Source organism: Enhydra lutris, unplaced genomic scaffold (genome assembly GCF_002288905.1).
Source record: "Enhydra lutris kenyoni isolate GAN:26980312 unplaced genomic scaffold, ASM228890v2 scaffoldscaffold46, whole genome shotgun sequence".
Taxonomy (NCBI): Eukaryota; Metazoa; Chordata; class Mammalia; order Carnivora; family Mustelidae; genus Enhydra; species Enhydra lutris.
This window is the reverse complement of record NW_019154130.1, coordinates 12,100,256-12,123,226: the sequence shown is the minus strand read 5'-3', so window position 1 is coordinate 12,123,226 and position 22,971 is coordinate 12,100,256. Positions and strand designations below refer to the sequence as shown.

General features: G+C 41.6%; 1 protein-coding gene across 2 annotated transcripts in view; it reads right to left on the bottom strand.

The window, feature by feature from the left end:
- The window catches only part of LOC111156448 (F-box and WD repeat domain containing 8), a 123,045-nt gene that overhangs the window by 58,395 nt on the left and 41,679 nt on the right, over window positions 1–22,971 (bottom strand). For both annotated transcript variants that reach the window (XM_022517361.1, XM_022517362.1), the window contains exon 5: window positions 14,308–14,465. In XM_022517361.1, coding sequence (XP_022373069.1) covers window positions 14,308–14,465 — 158 coding nt within the window. The remainder of the gene's footprint in view (window positions 1–14,307; window positions 14,466–22,971) is intronic.

Below are 22,971 nucleotides of genomic sequence, written 5' to 3'. Positions count from 1 at the left end.
CCTTCGGCTCAGGTCATGATCACAGGGTCTTGGGATCGAGCCCCACTTTGGGCTCTTTGCTCAGTGGAGAGCCTGCTTCTCCCTCTCCCTCCCTCTCTGCCTACTTGTGGTCTAGCTCTGTCAAAAAAATAAAATCTTTGGTCACCTGGGTGGCTCAGTGGGTTGGGCCTCTGCCTTCAGCTTAGGTCATGATCTTGGGGTCCTGGGGTCGAGCCCTGCATCGAGCTCTCTGCTTGGCGGGAAGCCTGCCTCCCCCACTCTGCCTGCCTCTCTGCCTGCTTGTGATCTGTAAAATAAATAAATAAAATCTTAAAAAAAATGAAATCTTAAAAAAAAATTTATATATATATATATATATATATATATATATATATATATATATAAAACTTCAATAACTAAATGTGTTCCAGTGGCCACGGAACCACCAGAGGAATTCTCTGTTCTTGATGATCAACCACTCAAATTTAGAAGTAGCAGGAAAGCACTCTTGTTCTTCTTAATACACCTCGGAGACCCTGTCCTTTCCTGATGAACTTTTACCACTTTCAGTTGGTTGTCTTCTTATACTTGAGTTATGAATGTTCTTTATATATTCTAGATGCAAATCATACATCAGATATGTGTTTTGCAAATATTTTCTGCCAGTCTATGGCTTGTCTCTTCCTTTTCTTAGTATCTTCATGATCAAAGGTTTCTACTTTTGATGAAGTCTACCATTTCTCTTTTCTAATTTGTGCTTTCTATGTCCTAAGAAATTTGTCCCAAAGTTTTATACTTAAGTCTATAATCCATTTGCGTTAACTCATAGATGGCATGATGTAAGAGTAGAAGTTCATAAGCAGGAGTGAAAAGGCCTAGAGATATCTCTTTCAACATCATTTGTTGAAAAGATGATTATTTCATCACTGGATGACCTTGGCACCTTTATTAAAAAAAAATCAGTGGGTGGGCTTTTCTGGACTTTATTGTGTTCCATTGGTCTAGCCTTAGGCCAGTATCACACTGTTTTGAAGACTACAGTTTCACAGCAAATCTTGAAATTGGGTAGGGTAACTCTACCAACTTTCTACTTCTTTTCAAAACCATTCCTCACTATTCTTGGTCCACAGCATTTTTAGATTTTTAGATTCTAAATTCCTTTAGATTTTAAAATTTAGAATCAGCTTATCAACTTCCACCAAAAGAAAAAAAAGAAAAAGCCAGTAGGGATGCTGGTTAGGTTTGGGCTGAATCTCTAGGTCAATGAGGGGACAGCTGACATCTAAACGGCATTCAATCTTCCCATCCATGAATATAACTATTTATTTGGGCTTTAATTTCTCTGTGTTTTATAGTTTTCAGCACATAGGTCTTACACATATTTCACTGGCATTTGCTGAATTAATCACCAATTATCTTATATTTTTCCAACTGTTTGCTGCTAACTTGAAAAAATACAACTGGCTTTTGTATACGGACCTCATTCACAGTGACACTGCTAAAGATCCTTTTTAGTTCTAGTAACATTTTGGTTGATGGTTTAGGATTTTATGCAGAGACAATTTATCCACAATTATTCTTTTTCCTTTCCTATTGATATACCTTTCTTCTTCTTGCATTAGTGTGCTAAGGAGGCCTTCCAGTACAATGCTTAAAATAACAGTAGTAGTAAAAGTGGTCACCCTTGCCTTGCTTTGAGTTTTGAGAAAGCATGGTCTTTTACCATTACATACGAAGTTAGCTGTAGGTTTTTCATAGAAAGGTTCCTTTCTATATTAGTCAGCTAAGAGTTTTTAATCATCAAATTTGTGTTTCACTGAGTTGACCATCAGGTTTTTCTTTTATGGTCTGTTAATATGATGAACTGATTTTCAAATGTTAAACTAACCTTGAATTCCTTGGATGAATCCTAAGTGGCTATGATTTACTATCTTTTTAATATAAGATTGAGTTTTATAGTATTTTGTTAAGCATTTTTACATCTATGTTCATGTGAAATACTGATCTATAGTTTCCTTGTTTTCATACACTAGTTATTCTTTTTCTTCATCTGGTTTTGGTAGGAGGATAATGCTGGTCTCATTAGTTGAGTTGAAAAGTGTTGCCTCCTAGTCTATTTTATGAGAGTATACAGAATTAGTATTATTTCCTTAAATGCTTGGTAGAATTCACCAGTAAAGTCATTGGGCTTGTGGGTTTCCTCATGGGAAAATTTTGCATTACAAATTCCATTTCTTTAATGGAAATAGAGCCATTCGAGTTTTCTAGCTCTTAAGTGAATTTTGGTAATGTTTATCTTTCAAAGAAAATCAATTTATGCACTTCATCTAAGAGATCAAGTTTACTGGTATAAACTTGTTCATAATTTTTCACTTCTTCACAATTGTAGGATCTTCACAACTGTAGGATCTATAAGGATGTCCCCTCTGTTGTATTCCTGATGTTGGTATTTTTTTTCCCCTAATCACTCTGACTAGTGCTTATCACTTTTTTTTTTTTAAGGAACTAGTTTTTATTTTCCTGTAGTATTTTCTCAATTTCCATGTTTCCTGTTCTTTATTACTGTATTTCTCCGGCTTATTTTAATTTGCTCTTTTTCTACTTAAGGTGAAAAGTTATAGCATTGATTTGAAACTTTTATAATTTCAGCATTTATTGCTTTAAATTTCCCTCTAAGCACTGCTTTAGCTACATTCTATACATTTTGATATAAGGTTTTTTGTTTTCATTCAGTTCAAAATATTTCTTGATTTCTTCTTTAACTCATAAGTTATTTATAAATGCATTGTTTAATTTCCAAATATTTGGAGATTTTACAGAGCTCTGTTATTTTTAATTTCATGGTTGTTGAAAAATGTACTTTCAGTGAGAACATATTCTGCAGGGTTTCAATCCTCTTAAATTTACTGAAACTAATTTTATGGCCCAGAACATACTCTATCTTGGCCAACATTTTGAGGCTACCCGAAAAGAATGTGTATTTTGTAGCTGTTGTGTGGAAAGTTCTATAAATGCCAATCAGGTAAAGTTGGCTGACAACGTTGTTCAATCTTATATGACCTTACCAATTACTTACATCAATTACTGAAATAAAAGTGCCTGAAATTTCCACTATAATTATGAATTTATCTATTTCCCCTTTCAATTTATCAGCTTTTGTTTCACTTTTTTTTAAGATTTTGTTTATTTTAGAGAGGGAGACCGCGTAAGCAGGGGGAAGGGCAGTGGGGGAGAGGGAATCTCAAGAAGACTCCCCACTGAGCATGGAGCCTGATGTGGGGCTTGATCTCATGACCCTGAGGTCATGACCTAAGCCGAAATCAAGAGTTGGACACTTGACTGACTCAGCCATCCAGGCAACCCCCAAGTTGTGTTAGGAGATACATATTTAGGATTACTATGTCCGTTTGATAAACTGACCCCTTTATCATTACGAAATTCCCCTTTTAATCCCTAATATTCCTTGTTCTAAAATTTTGTTGGAAAGTAACGTAGCCACTCCAGCTTTCTGTTTGCACTGTATAAGTTTCCATCCTTTTACTTTTAAACCTATTTGTATATTCATATTTAAATAATGGCTTTCAGGGACTTAGGTGGCTCAGTCAGTTAAGCCTCTGACTCTTGGTTTTGGCTCAGGTCATGAGCTCAGGGTCCTGGGATCAAGCCCCACTTCAGACTCTGTGCTCAACATGGAGTCTTCTGGAGATTCTCCCCATCTGCTCTTCCCCTGATCGTGCACTCTTGCTCACTCTCTAAAATAAATAAAATCTTTAAAAAGAATTTAATAGCTTTAGTGTTGGTGTTATGGACTGAATGTCTGTGTCTCCCCCCAAAATTCACAGGGTGAAGCTTTAACCCCCAATGAGATGCTATTTGGAGATGGAGCCTTGGGAGGTAATTAGGATTAGATTAAGTCTTGCGTGTGGGCCCTGCGGATGGGATCAGTGGCCTTATAAGAGTGAGGTCTTTCCATGCTGGTTGGTGGGGATACAAACCATTCCTAGCCCTGTGTGAGCTTCAGAAACTGATCTGCCTTCTTTCCGGTGGTTCTTTCCCTGCTCTCAGGTATTTCTTCTCAAACATGGGCAAAGCAGTACTCAAAGACAGAGGAGTCCCTCTAGGTCTGTAGAATTCACTCTGTGCAGCTCCCTCCTCCCTGATACTCTGGCCCACAAATTCTTTCCACCTTGGCTTCCTTGACCTCTTGGTGTCTCCTCAACATGAGGTCCAGGATCTATCTGTTCAGGTTCCCTTTCCCTGTACTGGGTTGTTTCCAGCTGGTTAGCTGGTGTAATTGTAGGATTCCTCTTGTTTGAAAAACAGCCCAAGACTGATCTCTTAGAGATTAATGTCTGAAAACCATTAATACATTCTGTCCAGTTTCCCAGTTTAAGGCAGAGGATAAATCTAGTCTGTTATTTCATCTTAATCAGAAACAAAAGTTTTAACTTATTTTGAAACAATCTGAAAATTACAGAAAAGTTACAAGAACTTTTATATACCCATTATTCAGATCCCACTGCCATTTGTCCCAGTAACATCCTTTATAGCTAAAGAATCCAATCCAAGATGATACAGGGCATTCAGCTGCCTTGTGTCCTTCAACCTGGAATAGTTTCTTTTTCTTTCTTTCTTTTTTTTTTTTTTTTTTTAACCTTCATGAGTTTGACAACTGGCCAAATCTGGCGCAATCTGAGTATCAAAATCATGACAGTAACAGAGGTACACATTTACCATAGAATGTCACCTAACAAATGTAGAAGGAATAGTGGAATTAGAAGATCACTAATTGGCAGTTATAATGGCAATAATTGAGACCAAAAAAAAAAAAAAATCAACGGATGCTAAAACTAGCAGAGGAGAAGAAGATAAGGGATGGGATATTACATCTCAAAGAATCTCCCTGCTGAACCCTAATTACATTACAGTGTAAGGGGGGGAAAGTAACTTCATAGTCAAGACGCCTGGCAGATGCCAAATTAATAAAGCGGTCAAATTTAACATCAGTAATGGGACAAACTGACATCTTGTGCTACGTGATAGAATGCATTGAGACGAACACAGAATCGCTTCTGTGATAGTTCAGCCAAAAACACATAACCGAGTTGAATCGTGAGGAGTATTAGAAACCCAAATTGAAGGACATCCCACAAAAAGACCAGCCTGACCTCTTTAAAGCTACCTTCAAGGTGGCTTCTGTATTCTTTTGACGTGTCACCATTATTCCTTAAGCACTTCCATATTTCCTGGTACAATAGGATGTTCCAGGATTATTTTGTTCTTTCCCTACCCAAGCCCTGGAGTCAACCTCTTCGCCAAGCAGCCTTGATTCCTTTTAGTGGACACTGGTATTTATTTATTTTTTTTTTTTTAAGATTTTTTTGAGAGAGAAAGAGAGACAGATAGTGACAGAGACAGTGAGAGAGAGCCCAAGCAGGGGGAGAGGGAGAAGCAGGCTTCCTGCTGAGCAAGAAGCCCTATCCAGGAGTCGATCCCAGGACCCCGGGATCATGACCTGAGCCGAAGGCAGATGTTTAACTGACTGAGCCACCTCAGTGCCCCAAGACTGGTATTTTTAAGATCCAAGCACTTATGCTCATTGCTACTGGACTATTGCTGCTTCTATACCTTCACAGCAAATGAAGCTAGGACATGTATGAACATGCTTCCATGTAAACATAGAGATACCTCTATTTACTTATCTATATGAAAATCAGGAATTCCACACCAACACGTTCTATTCCAATCCAGCCCCACAGGGTTCATCTGGATAGCCCTTTTCCATGCCCGTAACTTCCTTTTCCAATAGTGAGAAAATTGGCTTCCATTACCCTTAATATACTTATCTGCCCAATCTCCCCGGATGTCTGGAACCTTCCACACCTGCCAGGACACTGTTCCACTCAGACTCCCTCCTCCACCTGTCCCTGCCCCACAGCATTGCCTTCCTACTCCACTGTAGCTTGCTTAATGACTTTTTGACTGAGATGGCTGACAGGCAGACACATCTTGCTTTTAAAACAAAAATACGTTCCACAAATATGTTTACTTCTGCTTTAACAGAGCCCTAGGGTTTAGTATAGAATAAATGCCACAATCAAAATTGCAGGTATTAAAAGGGAAATTAAATTCGTGCACTGAAAATTTGACTTATCAGCCTCCAAAAAAAATTCACGTGTGGATTTCATTAGGTACATTTAAGAACATGGACAATTTATTTCTCTAGTCTAAACTATCTCTCAACAAAAATGCTCTGTGCTATTCATTGCTCCTTTCCATTTTTAACCTCAACCCTAATAACACTGGGTAGCTACTTTGAATTTATGTATCATACGGTATATTATTAAAAATCAGTTTTCAGTAAAACCACCCCAGTAAACCAGAAGATTAACACCAAATCTCATAACATAAATTCAATGTATCACTTTCTGCATGAAAAAACATTTTTCAAGTTATTTTCAGTAGTAACATCAAAAAATTTGCAGTAATCGTGGGGCGCCTGGGGTGGCTCAGTGGGTTAAAGCCTCTGCCTTTGGCTCAGGTCATGATCCCGGGGTCCTGAGATGGAGCCCCACATCAGGCTCTCCGCTCAGCGGGGAGCCTGCTTCCTCCTCTCTCTCTGCCTGCCTCTCTGCCTACTTGTGATCTCTGTCAAATAAATAAATAAAATCTTAAAAAAAAATTTGCAGTAATCGTAGAAATTGAGAACTTCTCTCCTCAGTGTTTCTTAAATCTGAGAGCTTTCAGACCTCTATAAAAAGTCATCTGTGGAAAAAATAAAATAAAATAAAATAAAATAAAAAGTCATCTGTGGCCCCCTTAGCATGAAAAACAATCACAAGACATGTAGGTGATCACTTGGTACCAACTGCCTGTGAACACAAAATGCAAATTCAAATACTGAGATCATGCTGCATGATTTAGTTACAAGGTCAAAGGATCCAGATTTTTTTTTAGATTACTATAAAAATACAGATTTAAAAAAAACAACAACAACAAATTGGGGTGCCTCAGTGGCTCAGTGGGTTAAAGCCTCTGCCTTTGGCTCAGGTCATGATCCCAGGGTCCTGGGATTGAGCCCCACATTGGGCTCTCTGCTCAGCAGGGAGCCTGCTTCCTTTTCTCTCTCTCTCTGCCTCTCGGTCTACTTGTGATCTCTGTCTGTCAAATAAATAAAATCTTAAACAACAACAACAACAACAACAAACTTTCCTGGAGATCTCACAGCTCCTGCTCAAGATTCTCTCTCTGGACACCCATTTGAGGAACACTGCCCTAATACGTAGATACAATGCATATTCAGGCCAAAGAATACAAAAGTAAGTATGAAATATAATTTCAAATTCTTCTTACTGAAAAATGGAAAAACTTAAAAAAAAGTTTTTATTCAAACACTTCCATCACATAAGCATAGACACAGTCTAGCCCTCTAGACCGTAGTCAAATTTAAAGTTCAATTCCTCAAATCCTTTGACACCAAAAGAACCATCTCTGCATTTCAGTGTTCAATTCCAGTCTGAGCACCTTTAAAACGTGAGCATTCTTACTGTTCATTGTTCATGTTTATAAAGGTATCCTATTTTTTATAAGGACTATACCTGGTATTTTGGGATTATCAGAAAGTTGTTTCATTTTTTTTTGTCAAATACCTAAGTAAGTCCGCCAGACCTAAGGTTAGGCAAAGGTTTCAAGCAAAAATTGGTTGTTGAAACTTTTAAGAGAACAATGACCAGAAAAGGCAGGCCTTGGCAATTAAAAAAAAAAAAAAAAATCATATCCACAACCCACAACCAGCTGTCTTAGCCATCTCCCAAGCAATGCTTTAGCATGTTAAACTTCTTGTAAAACTTCTATCTTGATTGGGGGGTGAAGAATATTGTTTATTGTATAGTAATACATTCAAAGGTTGTATCATTACATTCCAATGTCACCATCATCATACAAAGAAGAGACATAAGCAAAACTATCAAAGAACTGTCTTTTTTTAATTAAACATAAAATTATGAAGTTTTAAAAGCACCTACTCTTCGTCATAGCCATCTAACTAAAACATGGTCCTACTGTTCTCTGCTAAAAAGAAGCCTGGAGAGACCTACTCCTCCCATCCATTGTTACTACGCCAGTAAATGAGAAATCATAGTCACTTGGGCCCAGGGCGGGCACAGCCCCGGACAATAGAGCATGTGTGTGTTCAGACAATTGCACTGGGAGTGCTGCAGAAGTGGATAAGCCACTTTGCCTTGCTTCATGGCAGCACACAGAGACAACCGTTGGCTATTCCATCTCGGCTCCTGAATGCTAATATGCGCGGTGTCTGGTCTCTCCTCTCCACTTTGAGGGACAAACGAGAACTTCTTTGCACCTAAAAAGTGTGTAATCTCATTTTTCACCAAACAGTGAGTTTTCAAGATAAACTCTGTGAACGGAGAGTGGGTTTCGAGTACACCGCCTTCCCTAATGCTGTGGCTCGGGGCCAGAGGCAGGCGAGCGTGGAGCAGATGGAGTCCTGGCAAGGTCCCCACTGTCCCTGCATTAGCAGCATCTGCTCATTACTCGGAACCTTCGCCTGCTTTATCTAATGCTCCAGGAAAAGCATTTTGATTTGATTCATTTCGGTACGGTAACGTGCAACACAATTAGTGGTAAAATCAAACTGGAGGACGGCCAGAGCTGACAATCGGAAACAAGGCAGAAGAAATATGAGGCCAATGGGTTGGAATTCAAAAAATCACAACTGTGGATCACCTTGCCAAATCTCAACACCCCAGGTGGGTGTACAGTGTTCCTACCGGGCAAGGAGGCTAAAAAGGATGTAGGGACGACTTACTTTCTCCCAAAGCAGCTTCCATCTCCCCTCTGGATCTGACTCGTTCTGTGGAGAATACGTGTGTAGACCATCAATGGGGCTTCAGTGACTACAGAACTTCCCTTCGGCACAGCCAGGGAGCTGAAGTTCATTAACTCATTTCATCATATTCTTCTCTTCTGTCGGGCACTGTCACAAATGTCGTACAGCAGACCCCACAAGGTACATTTCTTTCCTGCCATGTTTTGCCTAAGAAGTGCCTGTTTGCTGCTCCTGAAAAGGAGCAATATAAAAATGTGCATTTGATGTTTTCAATCTGTCTTTGCCTCAGAAGTAGCTACTCATGAATATGTTGGTATAAATATCACAGTCTCAATCTGTTAAAATGAAGTGAGACCAAAGACAATGCCACCTGAGGTCTGGGGGAAAAATGAAAAGTTGTTGTGTATCCCAGAAATAGTAAAGCCCCAATCGGCTAGTAAAGCAAACTCAGAGTGAGAAGAGAAGTAAAAATGCAAGAGTTCTCACCGAAGACCTAATCCTAGTCCCAAAATGAACTGGAGATACATGAATCGTGACATCAACAATGCCACGGGACCCAGAAAGACAACGCCAATTTGATGGTATAAACGTAAGCAATCAGACAGAGCATAACACGCAGAAACAGACCTGAGTACCGAGAGAATCTCATATCTAAAAACTGATAAAGACAGCACCTCGAGCCAGTGAGGTAGGGAGTGAGGGGCTTTCTAAGAAGAGAGGCTGGAAAAAATAGCCTCATATTCATATTTTATGTTCATATGAACATATTTCATATTTTATGTCACAGGATAAACTCTATATTGGTCAAGATTCAGGTGTAAAAAATAACCCATAGCTTACTAGAAGAAAGAAGTACAAGTAACAGGTACAAATATGAAAAGAAATCTTAAGCTAAGAGAAATATAAATTGAAACTACATTTGGATACCATTTCTAGTCTATCAAATTGACAAATACCTCAAAGTCTAAAACACACTTTGCTGGCAAAAGTGTGATGAAATGGGCATACCAACATACCTTGCTGGTGAGAGTGCAAAATTGTAGAAACCCATCAGCATTTACCCTTGGATTCATAAATTTTATAGGAAACTACCATTCCTCTACTCACAAGAAATGTCCTACAAGTAAGGCTTATTGCTACCTTGTAATAGCAGAAGGTCTGAAACAACACTACTATTCCTCAGTAAGGGGCTGTGTAAGTTGAACCACGGTCCTTGTACACATGAATACTGCGCAGGTATAAGGGGGAGAAAGGAGGCTGTTTTTCTATATACAGACAAGGACAAGCTTTCAAGACAGATAATTAAGTGAAAAAAGCCAACATATGGAATAATGTAATTTGCGGTCTTTCATTTAAGAAAGGGGGAGAATACAAACATTCATATCTGCAACACAAATACTGGGAGGATAAAAAGAGAACTAAAATATATGGTTGCTTTAGAATGGAGTGGACAAAAATGGGTAAAAGCAAGACATCTTGGGGCACCTGGGTGGCTCAGGTGGTTAAGCATCTGCTTTTGGCTCAGGTCATGATCCCAAGTTCTGGGATAGAGCCCCCCGTATCAGGCTCCCTGCCAGTGGGGTGTCTGCTTCTCCCTCTGCCACTCCCCATTTGTGCTATCAAATAAATAAAATCTCAAAAAAAAAAAAAAGAAAAAAAAGAGCAAGACTTCTCAATGGGTAGCCATTTCTATTAGTTTGTTCTTACAGCCCTAAAAATGTAGTACTTAGTCAAAAACATTACAGAACAAAGCCCAATTATAGATTTAAAAAATCAAAATTACATACATCTACAACTACCATCCAGAAAAATAAATCATAACAAAGTCCACTGAAGAATAACTGACCAACTGAAAAAAAAATTTTTAAATAGGTCTGGCAAGACTATTTCCCTTTCTCATTTCTAATTCTTTTTTTTTTAATTTTATTTTTTATAAACATATAATATATTTTTATCCCCAGGGGTACAGGTCTGTGAATCGCCAGGTTTACACACTTCACAGCACTCACCATAGCACCTACCCTCCCCAATGTCCATAATCCCACCCCCCCTCTCCCAACCCCCCTCCCCCCATCAACCCTCAGTTTGTTTTGTGAGATTAAGAGTCACTTATGGTTTGTCTCCCTCCCAATCCCATCTTGTTTCATTTACTCTTCTCCTACCCCCTTAACCCCCCATGTTGCATCTCCTCTCCCTCATATCAGGGAGATCATATGATAGTTGTCTTTCTCTGATTGACTTATTTCGCTAAGCATGATACCCTCTAGTTCCATCCACGTCGTCGCAAATGGCAAGATTTCATTTCTTTTGATGGCTGCATAGTATTCCATTGTGTATATATACCACATCTTCTTTATCCATTCAAGACTATTTCCCTTTCTAACCAGAAAAGATAACCCAGAGAAAAATGAGAACAGACAGGAACCAGCCATTTGCAGAGAAACAGAAAAAAAAAAAAGAAAAAAAAAGACAATGAAAAGGTGTTCACATGTCCATATAAAGTAAGTAAAACAAAGGCAAGAGTGCAATGCCTTTTCCACCTATCAGACCCGCGTGAGGAAGCCACTGCTCTCATACAGATGGTGGTTTGACCATTCACTGGAAGAACCTTTGTGGAGGGCAATTTGGTAATATTTATCAAAACATAAAGCATGTGTAGCTTCCAACCCAGTTATTACTAGCAATTTACCCCATAGCTATATTTGCACGAGTCCATTGTGGTATTTGAGGATATTGCTCACAGCACTGTTTTTAGTAACAAAAATAAACCATCGAAGTGTATAAACCATCAAAGTGTGCATCATTAAGGGCTCTAATTATAAATATAGCTGCATTGTGCCATTGTACTCAGCTTGAAAAAAAATAAGGTTTACCTGTAAGTGCCAACAGGGAAAGATACCAAGATGTGTCATTGTGTTAAAAGCAAAACAAGGGCAAGGTGCAGAGAAGTACGTAGCACAGGCCCCATGTGTAAGATGCGCAAGGGGAGGGACCAAGGCAGGACGCGAGGGAGGAGTAGTTGAGCTTTTTCGGGTGATATATTTTCTTTTACATCGTATATATATTTTTGCTCTTTTTGAATGTTAACTGTATTTTTTTAAATCAAGTTTTAAAATACATTTTGGCCATTATTTACCAAGTATTTGCCAAAGAGGGTATTTACCCCACAGATACAGACGTAGTGAAAAGAAGGGCCACACGCACCGCAATGTTCATAGCAGCCATGTCCACAATAGCCAAACCGTGGAAAGAGCAGAGATGCCCTTCAACAGATGAATGGATAAAGATGTGGTCCATATATACAATGGAATATTACTCAGGCATCAGAAAAGATGGATACCCAACTTTTGCATCAACATGGATGGGACTGGAGGAGATTATGCAAAGTGAAATAAGTTAAGCAGAGCATCATCATATGGTTTCACTTACTTGTAGAAAATAAGGAATAAGATGGAGGACATTAGGAGAAGGAAGGGAAAAATGAAAGGGGGGAAATCGGAGGGGGAGATGAACCATAAGAGACTGGACTCCAAGAAACAAATTGAGGGTTTTGGGGGGGGGGATGGGTTAGCCTGGTGGTGGGTATTAAGGAGGGCACGTATTGCATGGAGCACTGGGTGTTATATGTAAACAATGAATCTTGGAACATTACATCAAAAACTAATGTACTGGGGAGACTGGGTAGCTCAGTGGGTTAAGCCTCTACCTTCAGCTCAGGTCATCATCCCAGGGTCCTGGGATCGAGCCCCGCATCAGGCTCTCTGCTCAGCAGGGAGCCTGCTTCCCCCTCTCTCTCTGCCTGCCTCTCTGCCTACTTGTGATCTCTGTCAAATAAATAAATAAAATCTTAAAAAAAAAACAAAACAAAACTCCTAATGTACTATATGGTGACTAACATAATAAAAACAACAACAACAACAACAAACAAAGAAGGTAGTTTCCGTCTCCCATCTGCATGGTTTCCCGAGGCTTCTGTGCAGCAATAGGGACGAGGCGGACAAAGACACTTCTGACCGATGACGGGAAACTGGCAGCACACTGGCCCCTCTCCTCAAGCTGGGTTTTCAAGCTCCCGAGACAGGAGACATGGGGATGCCGATCAACCAGGCGCACGTCTCTGCAGGCGTCTCTGTGTTTAGTAGCAGATAGTGTTTAGTACCAGCGGGCCTGGGACACACCGTCACACTTCTGGATTCACTACTGGACTCACAGCTCAGCCTCAAGCAAATCACCTCGCTGGTCTCTTTGGGCTCCCGTTTCCCCATCCGAAGAAGAATGTGTGTGTGTGCACAGGCATGTGTGGCTGGGGAAGGCTAGGAGAGGATGCTAGAACTGTAGGATTCTAATTGTACTACAGCTTCTGCATACTCATTTTTTAGAGAAACGCTGGTAATTTGGAAACACTCTCAAGCTGATCTTATGTTACCTACCCAGGAGCTCAACAAACATACAGAAAATACTCCATACCGCAGAAAGAGCTTAGCTGAATTTCTAGAAGCTGAAAAGAAAATCTACCAATGCAGTCCACTACTGTCAAAACTGAAAGAAAAGAATGTTAAAGTAATATGTTGAAAGTAATACGTAAAGTAATACATTTCAAGATTTCAGCCCTATTTTTAAGGGACATATAGATATAAAATTGCCCATTAGTTACTTTACTACAGTTTTGTCCATCTGAGCCAACCATGGACTCTGTGGTCGTTCCACTGACTCCGAATATTTCCAACAGTGACATGACATGAAGACGAACATTCCAAAATATTTCGTGGTCCAACTCAGGCAAGTGGGGAAATCAAGCTTTTGGAGATCGCAAATTCACAACATAATGGAACTTAGGAGCATAGGATATCATGGCCATCAAAACTATTATTCCTATTAGTTACAAACTGACAGGTGTTTCATGACTTAGGTTAATATAATTTTAGGCTTTTCTTACCTAGTTCTGTAAATCCATGGTTGTTCATACACAAAAATAACTATCAATCCCAAAGAGACAATACATCACCATAAATTATTTTGTATGGTATGTAAATGCCAGGAGAAGGTAGGCACTGACTTTTATTTTTCCTCTTTCCATATTTGTCAACAGATTATCTGTCTATCCCCCCTTTTCCCAGTTCCCTTTGGACTGAGCAGAAACTAAAGGAAAAGTAGGCCAAGTATATTTAATATTTTATACCAAACAAGCTATTTGCTTAAGATGGCTTGGCCAGCCTCGTGTCTGGCACTGAAACCCAGCCCGCCAGTTCCAGTAGGAATTAAACACCAGTCTTACTGGGTGCTCTGCTCCATTGCCTACTAATGCATGGAAGGGTTACTGGCCAACTTCTTCACATAAAGGCAAGAGTGAGTGTATGTGTGTGAACATGTGTGTGTGCCCACGTGTATGTATGGAGGGATTACAGGGGGAGCCGGCCACAGCTGCTTAATTTTTGTAAAGCTTTTTTTCCTTAATAGGGAGGAGGGTTGCGGTTACTTACCATCCTCATAAGCTGCTACCGCCAGCGAGCTGTTTATCCTCACAAAGGAGACATATGGCTGCATTCCAGGCTCGTCCTCCTCATACTCTGATTCCAGGAAAGGGGCTGTGTAGTCCCAGGTGCGGGTGTCCCACACCCTCACGTCCCCTGATGTATATCTGGAAAAGAAGAGCACACTTGGTTCCAAACGGGGACTGGAGAGCGGGGCCATGGTAGAGAAAACAGGGAGAACCTTAAAACAACAGAAGTAAGATCTGGTTGGTGGGCAACCGTTCTTGTAATGTTATTTAGAGGAGTAATTCCAACAGGAGAAAAGGTCATCTAGCTGACAGAAGGCTGTGAACACAGTCATGCTCTCACACGGCACAAGGGTGACAATTCAAATGAGAACACCGTACTACAAGATTTTGGCATCAAGATCTCCCTTATGGCTATCATAACCAATCTACTGCCTTACGTTATCCCAGCAAAGGGATCACTAGCAGAAATCTGTAGAGGCCAGAGTATTTACACACATACACAAAAGACAGACCAAGAGAGAAAAGCTAAGGACTAATGGTCTTACAGGCGCGAGCTTTCTAATGCCTCATCCATGCATCAGATTTGACTGATTAAAGTCCCTAAAGACTAATTGATTTGCTGAAACAATTAAATCTTGCCTTTAGCAGCCAGACAATGCTGCCTTCTCATGAAAAGCTCTTGCCGAAATGCATGACACTCCCCGGTTTTGCCCACTTAGAAAATAGGAGCACTCACTCTCTCCTATTACTACTGCCACTCCAACAAATGACTCTCTCCATCAAAGCCAAGACAGGGCCAGAACCTGCTCAGACATGAGGCCCCTCAGACACGAGGATAATGGAATGGCCAGATGACGAGGTGGTGTGCTGTCTGCCATCGAAGTATTTATGCTAAGTTCCTTACATCTGCTACAGAGAGCTTGGTTCAACATGTAAATCAGCTAACCACGGGGAGGCATGTTAGAAAGGCTTTAAGAGTCTAATGATGTACCCCACAAACACAAAGACAGGCACATGACTTTAAGCAGGTTCACAATCTTCTAGAGACCCTGGCCATAGTTCCTTCAGGGTTTCTTAGATCCCACATAAAAACCATAAAGACTCAAGATAATCTGAGATTAATTCAACTACTGAAATCTATCACATGATATATCTATCAAGTAGTTACAGAGCAATCTCTCATGTGAGATTTCTTAATAAAGAAACTCAGAGGGACCCCTGGGTGGCTCAGTCAGTTAAGCGTCTGGCTTTGGCTCAGGTCCTGAACCCGGGGTCCTGGAATCGAGCCCCACATTGGGTTTCCTGCTCAGCAGGGAGACTGCTTCTCCCTCTGTCCCTCCCCCTGCTCATGGGCACACTCTCTCAAATAAGTAAGATCTTTAAAAATATATAAATATAAAAAAACCAACTAAGAACATTCTGATAAAGGAGTGCTTCTTTTACTGAATGTAGCAGTAATTCCCTCAAATTATTGATGGTAAATATATACATTGTGTGATTCAAAGATGATTCTGTCACACAAATTCCCTCAGTTGGAAAATTCGGTTCTCTCCCTGCAGGATGGTGCCTGGGGAGTGTGCCTGTGGTGTAAAGAGCCAGTGAGAGAGATGCACTTTCAAAAATTGGGTTGAAGGAAATCCACATGACAACTGATCCCCCAGTAAATAGGAACGCTCACTCCATGAGTGTTGTTAAGCCTGGCGATGCCCAAGCAAGGGTGGATATTGATATCACCGTGGCCAAAGCACGGCCGCTGGCTCCCAGGTCCTCCAGGCAGCATTCCAGATCACCCTTCTTAATGAGGAACCCTATACAAGAACACACACCACTACGCCAAATCCACCAGGCTCACCCGGACACCCCAGAAAAGAACTCAGGTATTCCCTGGACTAAGGCCATTTGCTTAGCTACAGAGACACTGAACAAAGATAACATGTTTGAATGTCTAGACTGTGCATGATTAGATTCTTAAGCTCTACATGAAAGGAAGGAGCCATTTCAGAAAAGAAAGGTGAGATGGACGGCGACACCATCAGAAATAGAGACAAGGAGTGAAAGGAAGACACAGAAAGCAAATGCAGGGGTCCGAGAACTCCGGGACTTGGAATCGTACTTCCTTTCCTTTGATGCCTGGTACAGCGGCTGCACACACAGTCTCTCAGGGCCCTTTGTGGACTCCATCGGGGCCCCTGTGGCCAGCAGAGGGGTACAGAGGAGAGCATGTCAGGGCCTAAGCTCCAGCCCCAAAGCCCCTTTACATAGTTCCGAGGCAAAACAACAAAACCAGAACCTGATGAACTGCCGGCCCACACACAACAGGGAGCCCCTGTGAGATACAGCTGCCACTCGCTCTCCTCATTGGCAGGGCTCCCACAGAGAAGAGCGCTCTGTTCATGTCTAACGGGTCCTCACAGGGCTTTTCCTCCACAGAAATGTTGTCCCCCTGACCCTGAGATGCCGCAGGTCTAGAATTAAACCCGTGTTCTCCTCAAAAGGCTTCAGTTCACCACAAACTAGCCCACTGCTGAAATCCTTCCTTTCCTCAGTGACAACATCAGTCCTAGTCCCTGGTACAAAACTGAGCAGCTCCTATACACACACACACCCTGGCCCCACCCACACTGCCCAATGTGTTCTGGTGGCCACGCCCTCTCCATTTCCTTCCCCAGGGATGCTGCCCCCATCCAAACCGCTCAATACCTCAGGGCCCCTTAGTCCCAAGCCTCCCCCACCCCATCAGCCCTGCACAAGCCAAGCGCTCAAGAAGTACTTGATGACACAAATAATCATTTTTCCTTCCTCTCTTCCCCTTCCCACTGGACCATGTCTCCCTGTGATCTAGCCTACAGCACAGCAGCCTACACTTTTCTCTCACAGCAACGGTCTGTCCAGATCCCCAAGAACCCATCAGCTTCTAAGGTCAGGGGCTGGGTCTTGCTCATAGCTATGAGCCCAACACTAGAAGTCCTGAGTCAGACTAGAATAGCACTTGACACTTAGAAAGCCCTCTAGCTACTCAAGCCTTAATGTCTTATTGATGACATTTTAATTACTGGGCCTAGCACAGAGATCCCTCCACACACTAGTTTCTCTCCCAGGTCTCATTGTCTGGTCTTCCTTAGCATGAACCTGTCTCCGGACAAGTCTGCCATTCCTGGCTTCCATATACTCTTACTGAAGCACCTTTGCTCACATTATCCACCTTTCCGGAGTGTTTTCCCTCCTGCCAACCCAGCCCAGTGGATCCAACGTTGGCTGTGCGTGAGAATCACCTGGGATGCTTTCCAAATTCCTGATATTCAAAGTACACCCAGACCACTGAAGTCTGACTCTGGGAGTGGAGCCAGGCATCAGTGTTTCCAGCGGTTAGGCAAGACTGAGAACCACTGACCTAGCACAAGCCTATCAACCGCTCAATGTTTAGCACAGACCCTCTTCCTCCATGAAGTCTTCTCTGGTTCAACTACACTGTATCAACTGCTCTGTATCTGAAGAAACGGTGTTCATTACCTGCCACACCTCCACTTGATGCTCAGGTCCCGAAGAAGGCCACATCTCAATGCTCTATCTCTATCACAGTGCCTTACACACAGCTAATACACAGTGACCGGGAGGGATATGTATCCATGAGTAACAACTGGACTGGTATGACTGGCGCCTCCTTTGACTTCTACTGCCCACCTTCCACTGCTGATGATCAGCGAGACACTCGGAACACACACATGGAGAGGTGTTAAACTCCTTGCATTTACTTCCAAAATGATTAAAATATGTATAAAAGCATAGGCTAAGCTAAATTATTTTGATAAAGAAGAACACTTTCAAAGATATCCATTTAAATTAACTCCATTCTTCATGGCCAAAGAGCAGGAGAATAGCATAATGCAAATGACTTAGGAGGCAAAATATAAAAGACTCTATGTCTCTTTTTTGAGGGAAACAAATAATACCGGCTCAGCAGGTACCATGTGATGACTCAGCGCCAGACTCTAGAATCGAAGGCAAGTGAGAGCAGCCATAGCAGTGGAGATCAGACTCTGTGCTAATGAACTCGTGCTAAAGAAACAGACATTTTTCAGGAGAGTAAAACGATGGTTGGAGCAGAGGGAACCAGACCAAACCCTAAATGTGATCTAAAAGTGCTTAACAACATTGGCCAGGAGAAGCAAGAACAGATATCGAAGGGAGGTAGGAAAAAAGCTGATTTTTCTCCAGAGCTCCAGATGTCTTTATCGCTGCCTAATGACAATCACACGCAGCCAATTAAGACGCCGCTATGACAGTTGCATTGTCAGTAAGCCTTTGGACCCCAATGTTGATGGCTCTCTAATTAGTGTCTGTGCAAAGTACAACGGCAACTAATATATTAGCTGCTGTGAGAGCACTAAAGAAAAACTAAAGGAATAAGAAGCCTTTTCCAGATGAGTGAGGATGTCCCAGTCCAGGGCACGGACCAGTGAAACTGTATGCCTTCCCAATCTTTTTTACGCTTGGCAGGGTTACCTCCAAATAAATAGGTCAGAGACCACAGCTGATTTTTTTGTTGAAAGAATGGGAATAGAGCCTCTCAAGCTCGGCACGCCAGAGCAATTGCCAATTTACAATGATTTACCACCAAAGAGCTTCCATTAACTACTAAGTTTCCACGAACAGACTACTCATTTGGACTAAGAGGCCCAAAGAAAAAGGAAGAAATGCTGTATGGCTAAAAGCAAAATAAAACAAGCCCCACCTTTAACCTTTCTTGTGGGGAGATGTAAGGGGCTGTTTACGTTTTGCTTCCAGGTGCCTGAGCTTACTCGCTAAAAACACTTTTTTTTTTTCAAGGCTCTTCATGACAACCTTGGGGGTTGTTTTGATTTAGGAATGCTGTAAGTAAGGTTAAGTGACTTACCCAAGGTCACAAAAAAACATTTTAGTGGCACAACTGGGATCAAAAGAGGTCACCAGGCTTTCCTCAAACTGCTCCTTAGCCAGTAAGCGAGGCCACCTCCTCAGATGACAGTGTCTTCAAACAAATATGGCTTTTAAGGACCATCCCCATTGAAGTGCAATATAAGGAATTTATCATTTTTAATACTGTGACTCAGGCTTGCAGGACACAGCCGGTGAACCTAGCCCATCAATTCTACCACTATCTCTAACTAGAAGGCAAGAAGTCAACAAAAAAGGCTCATTATGCTGGCAAGGAGTGTGAGGCCGGGCGGATGCAAGAGTGCCTCCCACACACGCTTCACAGGTGACGTGGGAGGATGTACAGAAAGGCTGATACAAACTTCAGCCTCTACAGAGCCATATTCATACAACCATCCCCAAACAAAATCACAATTCTATTCTGACCAAGTACTGACAGAAGCCGAAAGGAGCCTTGTCATGAGGCCTCAGGCCAGGACTAGCAAATGGTCTGTGTGTCAAATCCAGTACATCGACTGAAGCTGCCAGCAGCCCTGTGTTGAGAAGGATTCTGAAGCTGAATCCAGCAGCGTACAAGAAAAGTAAATGCTGTGAACTGTTAACGCCTGCCCTTGGTTTGGGACTGAGGAGTGGCAGAATGTAAGCAGGTTATTTGCATCCTTGCCCCATAAAACTCTACCTGGCCAACTCCTCGTCATCCTTCCAGACTCAGCTGAGAAGTCACTTTCAGGAGAACCCGGCCTGACTGAGCCTGTACTGGGTCCCCTTCCCTAAGGTCTTACGGCGGACGCCTTGCTCCCCCCACCCCAGTGTCTCCCATATTATTCTGTCACTGCTGGGGCTTGAACCCCTTGCTGCCTGGGAGCAAGGGAGGGGTCTGCAGCATTTGTGCTCAAAAAGTGTTCAATGAATGAATCTACCAGCTTAAATTCAGAGGACAAAACTGGTTTCAAGCTTACCAAGCAATTAGGCAGAAGTCCCCCAAAATGCAGCACCCCACATTTCAAGAACCATTTTTGCCCTCACCATGTAGAGGCTTTAAGAACTATTTGCATGCTCCATACTTTATTTAGTAATAACCAAAGAATACAAATCAATGAAATCAAGAGTATTTACTGTTTTCTATGAAACATGACTGCGTAGTATTATGCAATTAACAAAATGAACTCAATCCCACAGTGCAGTCTTTCCGCAGAAAAGCTCTACTACAGACATCAAGTGCAGCTTAAGACGCAGCGATTGAAAAATAATGAACATCTTAATGGACCTTACGAGATACATGCACTACACACTTAAAACTGTTTTCCATACATCTTGGTTAATCACAATCAATAGAGTCAGAGTCAATGATGGTTATGCAGAGTTATTGTAGCTGTGGCCCTTCCCATTATTCCTTGGAGAACCAGAGATGGATAAATGCAGTCATGAGTTCACCAGTATTTATTAAGGGTATTCTGGAGCTCCTTCATTAAGGGTATAATAAATGTAATGCTCTCCTCCAGGCTCTTATCAATACCTTACCTCAGACTTATTTACCAGAAGAGCATGTACACCTCACGGCAGAAAATAAATTTTAAAAGTATTTTTAAAAAGAGGTCCCTAATGGGTAATGATCAAATTCCTTATGGCAAACAGTCCAATGTCATAATGAGCAGCAGTACAAAATCTATATAAACCAAGGCTGAAAGAAAAATCATCAAGAGAAAAAGTTCTTAAGGAAAAAGATAGAAAGCATGTCCTTCCTAAGTGAGGTGACATCTGTCTAACACAACTTTACCACCTGTCTCTATTTACAAAGCATGTTATCTTAAGAGTCTCAAAAGCAAGCCACAGGTATTACCCATTTTTATACACTCACCTGAAACTAGCCAACTATTAAACCCCGTCCTTGCCATCTTTAGCTCCTGGGTAGATTTTAAAATTTGGGGCAAATATACACAATTTCAGAGCAAAGTCATATTGTGGCATGGTACATGGTCAATGAAAAGGCACATTTTTAATTACTGGGAAAAAGTGGTGAAAAAATAGCTAAAAGCATGGTATTTCAAGTTACTTTAGATGCAGGAACCATGATTTTCCTACAGTTCTTAATCACAAATGAGAAAATTCCACTGGAAGTGCCAAGCGAACCAGAGATTCAGACATGAGATTTTATGTACATATAAGCCGGGAACTCAAAGCTTTGCTTCCAGGCTACAGAAGCCTGGGTTGTGTGGACAGACAAAGCTAACAAAGAGAAAAGCCAGAACTACAGCCAGAAGTCACTTGGCTGCTAGAGGGAGGCACCAGCACAACTTTCACCTGTCTACTTGGGCATAACTGCCTCAAAGGGAACAGAGCTGGATGAAATGCAGGAGACCAAATGGGAAAATCATATTCTAAGGGAGATAAGAGAGTTGATATTTTGCAACATTAAATGATAATTTTCCTTCCAACCATTTCTGGCAGAGGAGAAACACTGGTACACGGTCACTGTTCCTTCCAGTAAAAGCGGAAACCAGACCCTAAAAAGGCAACATCACAGCAGCAGAAACCGAAGTAGAAACATTTAGGAGTGCTGAGAAAAACCTTGATGCAAACAGGGTGCTTGTTATTTTTTAAATCAAAAGGGGGAGGAAAAGGTCCTCTAATGTGACTAGAGAAGTATGCTCTCTTATGCAGACTGAAATACTTTAGACTTACGAATCTCAAGTAAGGAGGGAGTTTATTGCAAAATACCACCATACTCCTGGGCATCTGATAAAAGCTTCTGGTGAGCTAATAGCTTAATGGTTAGCAGAGCTGGCACAAGGCCCCCAGTGAGCCCAGCTTGACCTTCTCCTGGAAGCTTTACCTGAGACACTCTCCCCTTCACTAGGTGGCAGTAAAGCAAATCTACTTCTGGTGGATCATAGCTAGACCTACAGCTCAGGTTTAGAATGTGGCCTTTCTGAACTCATGATGTCATCTGTTTTCAACGCTCTTAACTTCCACAGTGCAACTGGGGACAAGAAGAACAGTCGCCGCATCACAAAACAGGACAGGCATGTTTTCATGTGCTCATCTCTTCTGTTCTTTTAATGAGAAACATAATTTGAGAAACATTTCAAAATTCTCAGAGCTGTCATCACCCGAACAAACAAAAACAAAAACCATACTTCCTAATCACTTATTATCAACAAACTTTCCAGATAATCTCTCTTCTAAATACACGGAAAAGCATACACCCACCCTCACTGTGTTTCAGGAGGGTTACCCCATCACAGAGAAAATGCAGCTAGAGGCTGAACTCTGAGACAGACAGGGGGTTTCCAGTATGGACATCAGTGGCTTCTGAACACAAATTTTTCTCCGGTTAAAGAAATGAGAAATTTTGGCTGAAACAAAAAAGTAAAGGTTGTGCCTGAATTACTTTGTCACGGTTGCAGGAACTTCTTATCTACCCAGCAAAGAGAGCAACTGTGTTTTCTGGAATTTTGCACATCACTGCTAAGTGGCCAAGTGAGACCATAGAAAGGCAAGAAGGGCCACAGGAGGAGCCTGGGCAGATTAAAGACGCAGTAAAGAGTCCCAGAAAGTGCACGGTCTCAGGAGTGTGAGGAGTTTTCATTCTGTACACACTTTCCTCAAAGTCTGAGTCCTGGGTCCAGTGTTAGGCTCTGAAGGTACAGAGATGCTCAATGCACCACCTGCATCATTTTAAGAAGGATACAGTTAACAAGACCCAACACTGCCAACACGTGGAAGGCGA